This window comes from Apium graveolens, chromosome 10 (assembly GCF_009905375.1).
Source record: "Apium graveolens cultivar Ventura chromosome 10, ASM990537v1, whole genome shotgun sequence".
NCBI lineage: Eukaryota > Viridiplantae > Streptophyta > Magnoliopsida > Apiales > Apiaceae > Apium > Apium graveolens.
This window is the reverse complement of record NC_133656.1, coordinates 36,887,817-36,897,099: the sequence shown is the minus strand read 5'-3', so window position 1 is coordinate 36,897,099 and position 9,283 is coordinate 36,887,817. Positions and strand designations below refer to the sequence as shown.

Below are 9,283 nucleotides of genomic sequence, written 5' to 3'. Positions count from 1 at the left end.
ATTCTTACGGGCTCAAGAAGTTTGGTGGTGGAAGGTATAGTTTTTCGAACAACTTGAAGGGTGACCCGTTGATTTTGAACAACGACAATGTAAATGACAGGGGTTGGAAGCTGGACTACTTCTTTGTTGACAAGAAATCTTTGGGTGAAGAAGCCGACTGCCTCCTTGATTGCTGGAATTCTAAAGGTTATTTCAAAAGCCAATTCCAATTTCCATTTACTTCCATTACATGTCGTGTTTTGTTTCTTCAGTCGAGATGAATTTCTATGTCCCTACCTTATATTCTCGTAGTTGTTGTCTTTTTTTTACCGTACTTTCTTTGATTTTGCGTGCCACATGTCTTCATTCTTCCATCCTTTAATTGCATCAATTTTGTTTATTGTATCTCTTCGCATGTATGTATCTTTCCCTCATAATCTTAACAGATATTAAACCCTTTTTCTTGATTGTAGAGTACAAGCCACCCATGATTAAACCCCTCTTAGTTCCAAGTAAGGATTTGTTTTCGAGGAGATTCTGGGATGATAAATCTACTGGTACCGGGTTGTCTAAAGCCCCATTATTGTTAAGTCCAACTCTCAGTCCACCCTTCAAGAAAACCAAAACAGGTCCCTCTAGTTCTTCCAATTATGATAAATCTGACTCCTTTATGCCTCTTGTATTTTATAGTTATGAGATTGATTCTAATCCGTCGCAATTTGCCCCTCATTTGGGAGATCTCCTTCTTCCACAAAGCATAGATGGTTGTTCTGCTAGAGGTGTCAGTCAAACACTTGATGAGACATCTGGACACGCCTTTCATGTATAATCTAATCTTTCATTTTTTATTTTTGCACGTTGCTTCTTGGTCGTATTTTATTCATTCATTTATCTTTCTTCCTCAGCAGGTTCTCCAAAATGCTATAGCTCTCCGTGAGTTTTATGAAAAGGAATTTGAGAAGTTCTCTCAACTTGAAATAGAGCACAAAGCCTGTCCTGGAAAACATCGTGTTGTACTCGAGAAAGCAGCTAAAAAACTCAAGATCGCTAAAGTAATTCAGAAGGAGTTTTATGAGTTTTCTACCAAAGTCTAATCTCGAGAATCTGAGATGCGTGAAGAAGCTAATGAGGTTGCTAAGCAGCAAATCATGCGCACACGTGTGGAGACTATATTGGAGTATTCTCGTGGCGAGTGGAAGCTATGTGATGTGAAAGAGACAGTGAAGATCTACAACGAGCAGTTTCCAGAGGATGCCTTTGTAATCAATGATTTAGATTTTGCAGAGGGTGAGCTAAAGGCCCCTGATGAGAAGGGTGAGCTTGTGGCCCCTCTTGCAACAATTCCTACTAATCCTGTCCCAGGCGAAAATTGATTATTGCTTTTTTATTGTGGAAACGTCATTTTAAGTTATTTTGTCGGACTTGTTTTTCTTTACGCATTCCTGTTTTGCTTTTTCATGGGGAGTTGATGTCTTACTTCATCAAACTTTATGTTCTTTGAAGAATTGATATCATGTTGAATTATTTCCTTACGTTGTTTTGACATAATTCACACCATATTATTCTCGATCATAACTCAATTTGCTCGTTATTTTTGTTTTAAGACATAAGATCATGTAAAGGAAAGATCTTTTAAGTTGTTATGTTAATGTATTATAAATATGTATATCTTATTGTTCGTTGATGCATGCATAGTAATGAGCTACTAAGAGGCCTTCCCCATCTTGAAGCAAAACTCAAATGTGCTTTCACATGATGTTGACAAGTTTCAGGATATCGTATCTTTTACTCGTCTTATTTTTTCATTTATTTTTCAAATTGTAAGATGATTTGTTAGCACGTGGTGGGGTGATCAGTCCCTTGTTGGTTTTTGGAATAAGTACATTTCTATTCCAAATTTCAAGTACTTTGTTTTTTCCTTCATGGTTTTTGTTTAGTTGATAAACACCTAACATGCTAAAATCATGGAATTGTAGTGCAAAGAAATGATAGAAAAGAGTCACATATTTTTATTCGAAAAATAAAAGAAAACACAAGGTGAAAACGAATACCTAAAAATGCAAAGTACGCACTAAATCCTCAAATAACAACGTCCTAATGACTTATTAAAACACAACTAAGTCCTAGATGATTAATTTATCAGAGAGTTAAATGTGGTATTTTTTCAGATGATTTACGTTCCAACTCCTTGGGACTTGGACACCGTCCAATATTGATAATTTGTAAGCCCCCCGTCCGATAACATCGTCAATCAGGTAAGGTCCTTCGCAAGTGTCAGTAAACTTGCCTGCATTGGTGTCCAAAGTATTGGGGAACACTTTCCGCAGGACTAAGTCGTCTATTGCAAAGGTCCTTATGTGGACATTCTTCTTATAACTATTGGCCACCTTGTGTTGATATGATGCTAAACGCATCTTGGCCATGTCACGTAATTCATTCAACGTGTCCAGATCGTGTGTCAACTCAGCATAATTAGATCCGTATGTAGCTAGTCCATACCTTGTTGTAGGCGTCAAGACCTCTATAGGAAAGACTGCTTCCGTTCCATATACCAAGCTAAAAGGCGTATGTCCTGTAGAGGTTTTTGGGGTAGTCCTGTCTGACCATAACACCCATGGTAATTGTTCAGCCCATTTACTCTTGTATACAGATAGCCTTCTCTTCAAGTTATTGACAATTATTTTGTTGCTTGATTCCGCTTGCCCGTTTGCCTGAGGGTACCGAGGTGTAGATTTGGTTAAAGTGATGTTCCATCGTCGATAAAATGCCTCTGTTTTGTCGCTTATGAACTGAGAAGCATTGTCACAGACTATCTCAGCAGGAACACCAAATTTGCACAAAACATTTCTTTCAATGAAAGAGATTACCTCCTTTGATTTTACCTTTCTAAATATTTCTGCCTCAATCCACTTGGAGAAGTAATCCGAACTGCCAACATTTACACCTTTTACCCTGGAGCTGGGGGCATTTTGCCTACTATGTCCATCCCCCACTTCATAAAAGGCCATGATGGGAGGGTTAGATGCAGTTGTTCTGATGGTCGATGTATGAGTGGAGCATGTCTTTGACAAATATCACATTTCTTTACGTAGTCCAATGCATCCTCCTTGAGTGACGGCCAGTAATAACCCATGCGCAGGACTTTACAGGACAAGTTTCTTCCCCCATAATGATCCCACATTCTCCCTCATGTATATCCTTTAAGACTTGTCTGGCCTCCTCTTTATTCAAACATCGTTGTAGCAAACCTGTAACGAATTTTTTGAATAGGACGTCGTCAAGCATAACAAATCTCGACGCTTTCATTTTGAATGCCCTGGCCTTATTGTTGTCAACAGGGAAAATGCCTTGCGTCAAGTAATTTATATATTTCTCCAGCCAATCTTCTTTTCCAGATGTTGGGTCACTCTCTATTGCCATGATCTCTTGTTTGACCTCCTCTCTGTCTTTTATAGTCTTCAAGATGTGAATGATTGGAATGTTTGTTAGATTCTCATGTCGAAATACAGCCCCTAGACCCGCCAAGGCATCAACTTGTGTATTAAGTTCTCTTGGGATTTGCTGTATGCTGAATGTAGTGAATTTATGTTGCAACTCTCTTACGATTCTAAGGTAGGCGATCATTTTCTCGTCTTTTGCTTCATAAATTCCCTTGACATGGTTGACAATGAGAAGAGAGTCATAATTTATGCAGATATGGTTAATCTTCAGATCAATGGCTGTTGTTAATCCAATGATTAATGCCTCATATTCCGATCCGTTGTTCGTGGCTTTGAATTCACAGCATATGGAGTATGCCATGATGTCCCCTTGTGGCGACTTCAGCACAAGTCCTAATCCAGTTCCATTGATGTTTGATGCACCATCTGTGTATAGAGTCCATGGTTCCACATCTGCCTTAGACACCAGCTGCTGTAATTCTTGGTCAGCCCCACTTAACAAGCTTGGGCTGAACTCTGCCACAAAATCAGCCAATGTCTACAACTTGATAGTTGTTCGTATATCATACATGATGTCATACATGCTTAAACGAATGGACCACTTGGCAAGGCGTCCCATCAACTCTGGTCTACTCAAGACTGTTCTCGAAGGGTAATTTGTCCTTACACAAATTTTGTGAGATTCGAAGTAGTGGCGCAACTTTGCAAAAGTCATAGCCAAAGCTAAAACGAGTTTTTCTAGGGAGGAGTATCTTGTTTCTACATCAATTAGGCTCCTTCTCACGTAGTAGATTGGAGACTGTTGATTGGATTCTTCTCATACCAATACACCACTGACGACATGCTCCATCCCTAACAAGTAGACATACATCATTTCTCCGGGTAGAGGTTTCGATAATAAAGGTGCTGTTGTCAGGTATTCTTTGAGTTCACTGAGAGCTTCTTCATGTTTTTTCGTCCAATCAAAACCTTTATTTTTCTGCAATACATCATAAAATAGCTTGCGTCTATCAGATGATCGAGAGATGAATATATTAAGTGCGGCTACCCATCCTGTGAGATTTTGTACCTCTTTAGTGGTGGTTGGACTTGTCAGGTTGATGACAACAGCTATTTGGTTAGGGCTTGCTTCTATGCCTTTTCTTGTTACCATATGGCCCAAGAATTTACCTGAAGAGACCGCAAAGTTGCACTTGGAGGGATTAAGCTTCATGTTGTAGAATTGCAGTATGTTGAAGACTTCTTCTAAGTCCTTCACGTGATTGGCTGCATCCACTGACTTGACGACCATATTATCAATGTATACCTCCATGTTGCGTCCAATTTGTTCTTTGAACATTTTGTTTACTAGCCGTTGGAAGGTTACACTTGTATTCCTTAAGCCAAATGACATGGCTAGATAACAATATATTCCTCTATCTGTCATAAATACGGTTTTCTCCATGTCGGATGGGTCCATTCATAGTTGATTGAATCCACTTGAAGCATTTAGGAAGGTTAGTAATTCATGTCCTGCCGTCGAATCCACCATGGCGTCAATGTGAAGCAAGGGGTAAGGATCTCTTGGACATGCCTTGTTCAAGTCTGTATAGTCGACACATACTCTCCACTTCCCATTTTTCTTTTGGATAATGACAACATTGGCTAGCCATTCTGGGTATTCTACTTCACGAATCATTCCTGATTTTAGCAATTTTTCTACTTCTTCATTGATGATTTTGTTTCTTTTTGGGGCAAATTTCCTCCTCTTTTGCTGAACTGGCACACAGTTTTGATCAATGTTTAATTTGTGTGTGATGACGTCAGGACTTATCCCTGTGATATCTTCTTATTCCCAGGCAAAGGTGTCCAATCTTGAAGTCAGGAACTCTACCAAGTTTGCTTCAATTGGTGGTGATACATTTTCTCCCACAAACACATTTTTGTTGTTTGTCACAAGGTTAACTTCCATTAGCTTGTCAGCTGCTGTCAATACAACTGTGGGAGTTTTCATTTGTGTGCGTTGGACTGTAGGTTTCATACATGTTTGGTAACACTCTCGTGCCATGGCTTGGTCACCACGAATTTGTTGAACTCCCTAAGGTGTCGGGAAGTTGATGACTTAGTGTAAGGTTGATGGGCCAGCACACATGTCATGCATCCATGCTCTTCCCAAAATGATGTTGTAAGTTGAACCACCATCAATGATCAAGAACTTTTGTAATAAATTTATGCCTCCTGCATACATAGGTAGGTGAATTTCTCCTATGGTCTTCTTTGTTTCCCCACTGAAGCCTATGTGTGGTGTGTTTCTTTTCCATGTCAGCTTCTGTTAATCCCATCTGCCGTAAAGTGTCAAACATCATAATATTGACCGCACTCCCGTTTTTAACCAGGATTCTCTTTATAAGACAATTTCCCATAGGTAGTGAGATCACCAGGCTGTCATGCTGTGGATGTTTCACATGTTCCATGTCTGACTCGTCGAATTGTAGTGTGTGTGAACTAGTTGAAGACACGTCTGCCCTCAATACTTGAGTCCCAGTTTCTCTGGTAATTCTCTTTGCCTATGAATAGGTGGCTCCACACTCCTCAGATCCTCCAGCAATGTAATTGATCACCTTGTGATGGGGTGGCGGTGGCGGAAGCTTAGATGGCGTTACATCGTTTCTAATATTGTTACTAGCATGAGTAGATATGCATTCCGTTAAGTAGCCTTTTTTGATCAGACATCAATCTCCTTTCTCAATGCTACGCAATCTCTTGCCCTGTGCCCATAGTCACCATGGAACTCACATCATAGTTTAGAATCCGGGTTCGATCTGGGTTTGCTTGTTTTTGGTGGGCATCAGACTGCATTCCCCAATTTTTCGAATTCTTTGACCAACACGGTAGGTGTTATACTGAATTCATAGCTGTCAAACATTGGAGGGAGATTTGGATCTTTTCTTCAATCTGCAACGCGTCCTTGGAGGGAGTTCACATGGTGTTCATCTCTCACTCCTCGCGTGTAAGGTTTGAAGTCAGTTGGCTTGTGGTCCCTTTGTCTTGGCGTAGTGACTTTCCTATTTGGTCGATAGTACTTGTCTTCATCTTCTCTCCTGTTTTCTTCCAACCGCATTTGGGCCATCGCCTTGGCCTGGACTGTAACACCCCAGTCCCACATCGAGGAGATTTGGGGTTTTTGTTTAGTATATAAGGTGAAGTACTACTACTATGTGCACTAACAAATCATGATCTTTTGGGGGCCTGTGGTGGGCTTGTTGTAACCCAAGTTGGCTGCATTCGGGACAGTATGCTTCGACTTATTTTGGACTCGTAATCGGGACTTGATCCGATTTTTGAAAAAGGCTCGGGATTTGACCTGGGTTATCACATATGGTATCAGAGCTGACTCTCGAAAGCTTGATGCATCAAGTTGCCAGAGGTGGGGACACGAAGGCTGGTGGTATTATCCCACAATGGTAAGAGGTCCGGAGGTGGGGACACGAAGCTAGCCGGTATTATCCCACAATGGCTAGAGAGGCAAAGATCTAGACCTATGGGCTGTCTGTTCGGCCTGACAAGAACGTCAGGAGTTTAAGTGGGGGAGTTTGTAACACCCCAGTCCCACATCGAGGAGATTTGGGGCTTTTATTTAGTTTATAAGGTGAAGTACTACTACTATGTGCACCAACAAATCATGATCTTTTGGGGGCCTATGGTGGGCTTGTTGTAACCCAAGTTGGCTGCACTCGGGACAGTATGCTTCGGCTAATTTCGGACTCGTAATCGGGACTTGACCCGATTTTCGAAAAAGCTCGGGATTTGACCCGAGTTGTCACATGGACGTCATCCATGAATTTGCAAGGATATTTCGTCAACTCATCATATAAGAGAGATTCCTTTTCTAAACCTCTTCTGAATGCCTCAATTGCTGTTGGGGCATCACAATTGGTTATTGTGACTTTTTCTCGATTGAATTTCGATAGGTAATCTCTTAGAGGTTCATGATACCAAGCATGAGGCTGTACGATGGCTCAAAAGATCCAGAAGAACACATTGCACAATAAAAACAAAGGATGTCTACGGTACCAATCACTATGGAACTCAAAGAACCCTGCATGTGTAAAGGGTTTGGATCAACCTTGGCTGGGCCAGCCTTACAATGGTTCATGGGATTGTCCAATGGGAGTGTAGGGAACTTTGCTGACCCTTTTTCTCGATTGAATTTCGATAGGTAATCTCTTAGAGGTTCACGATGCTTTTGATACACCTTGTACAAATCACTTATTGTCTTTTCAAAGCGTCTACTACTTGTAAATTGCATGTTGAATGCGTCCACCGGGTCAGCAAAGTTCCCTACACTCCCATTGGACAATCCCATGAACCATTGTAAGGCTGGCCCAGCCAAGATTGATCCAAACCCTTTACACATGCAGGGTTCTTTGAGTTCCATAGTGATTGGTACCGTAAACATCCTTTGTTTTTATTGTGCAATGTGTTCTTCTGGATCGGTTGAGCCTTCGTACAGCCTCATGCTTGGTGTTGTGAATCATTTCGGGATTTCCACTTATGCTTTCTCATCCGTAAAGGGAGAGTCTGCATAACTGGTGGGTGTTGTGACGGCCTCAACCCTAGGGTCTGGAGTTGACGTCACCAACAATAATAATAATAATAATAATAATAATCATAATTCAGCCTAACTCATCAATAATACATATACTACGACCCCTTTACCAAGACCTTTTCCAGGTTTAAGTATGACTTAGGTTGCTCAACTAACACAACTCAAATTACCTTACACAATCCTAACCACTAATTCAATGCAGCAACTCAACAGACCGCCATTGGTCCAGCACAGCTACCTCAGAGGAGCCTGACACGAAAGGAGCTGGAACTCTGCCCTGACTACCGCGCAAGAATCTCCTAGACATCTGCAATACATATATAAAACATTCTGCAAGGGTGAGCAATTGCTTGCTCAGCAGCACCACTATATGAATAGCAAGCAAAACAGTTTAAAGTAAAACAGTTATAGGAACAGAATTCATAACTTGCCATAAACATGTAAAACATGATATAAACTGGATATCAAAACTAGAATGTTTTGCAAAATAACATCATCTGTAGTGTGCTGAGAAAAAATTCCAGAGTTCAATTTTAGCATGCTATTTCCTTTCCAAAACCACTGTCCATTGCTGGACCCATAAATCACCTGTCCCATTACGGGGACTATAAACCATTTGTTCCATTTCGGGAACCATTAAACCTTTATCAGATATATAAAAGAGGATGAATTCTAGGGACAACTGATCAGTCTATCCCCCCACAAATTTCGTTCCGGAACTCAGAGACTAGCTAGGTCTCTGTCATGCTGGACTAAGTGGCCTACCAGTGCGCGCATCCGACTTAGCCTCTTACGCAACCATGCTGGGCCGTTACCTAATAACGGACCTCTTACGCCAACTGACCATCCAATATCTGATTTATTTTTATCCAGTTTCCAAAACCATTTACACCTATCTCTGTTTAAACGATTACAGCACACATTCTAAAAATCCCTTTTTAATTTAATCACAATCTAGAGATAGGCATTTTCAGAAGTTACTTTTTCCCCAAAACCTCATTTAGTAAAACATATTTAAAATCGGGGAATACGTAACTTAAAACGTTCTGTTCCAGTACATAATTTAAATCAACAACTATTCATATATACTGAACTGTAAAAGATTAGTTCAGGGGTACTTGCTTTGCAGAGCTTTATGACTGATACTAATTGACCTCGAGCTGACTCGGACGCTCAGGCTTTATCGCTTTACTATTTGACTATCCTGGATCCGACCTCAACGCTCAGGTCCTTCGCTTAGGAACCTCGCTGCGCTTGTTGACTGATCACTAGATTA

The 9,283-nt window shown here is 40.7% G+C and overlaps 1 protein-coding gene across 1 annotated transcript; it reads right to left on the bottom strand.

Annotated features, from left to right (window-relative positions):
* Positions 1-3,063: 3,063 nt before the first annotated feature.
* On the bottom strand, positions 3,064-4,731 carry LOC141690511 (uncharacterized). The gene is made up of 2 exons (XM_074495304.1): positions 4,243-4,731; positions 3,064-3,957 (listed from the first exon to the last, which is right to left on the bottom strand). Exons 1-2 carry the CDS (start codon positions 4,729-4,731, stop codon positions 3,064-3,066), a joined length of 1,383 nt encoding a protein of 460 aa, XP_074351405.1.
* Positions 4,732-9,283: the final 4,552 nt, after the last annotated feature.

Bases quoted from the DNA above. Each gene is read 5' to 3' on its own strand.
- LOC141690511 (XM_074495304.1), bottom strand. From the start codon at position 4,731: ATGGAGGTATACATTGATAATATGGTCGTCAAGTCAGTGGATGCAGCC. The intron at 3,958-4,242 runs GTATGAGAAGAA...ATCAAGTTGTAG, and splicing joins ATGTCGTCAGTGGTGTATTG to ACATTGGCTGATTTTGTGGC.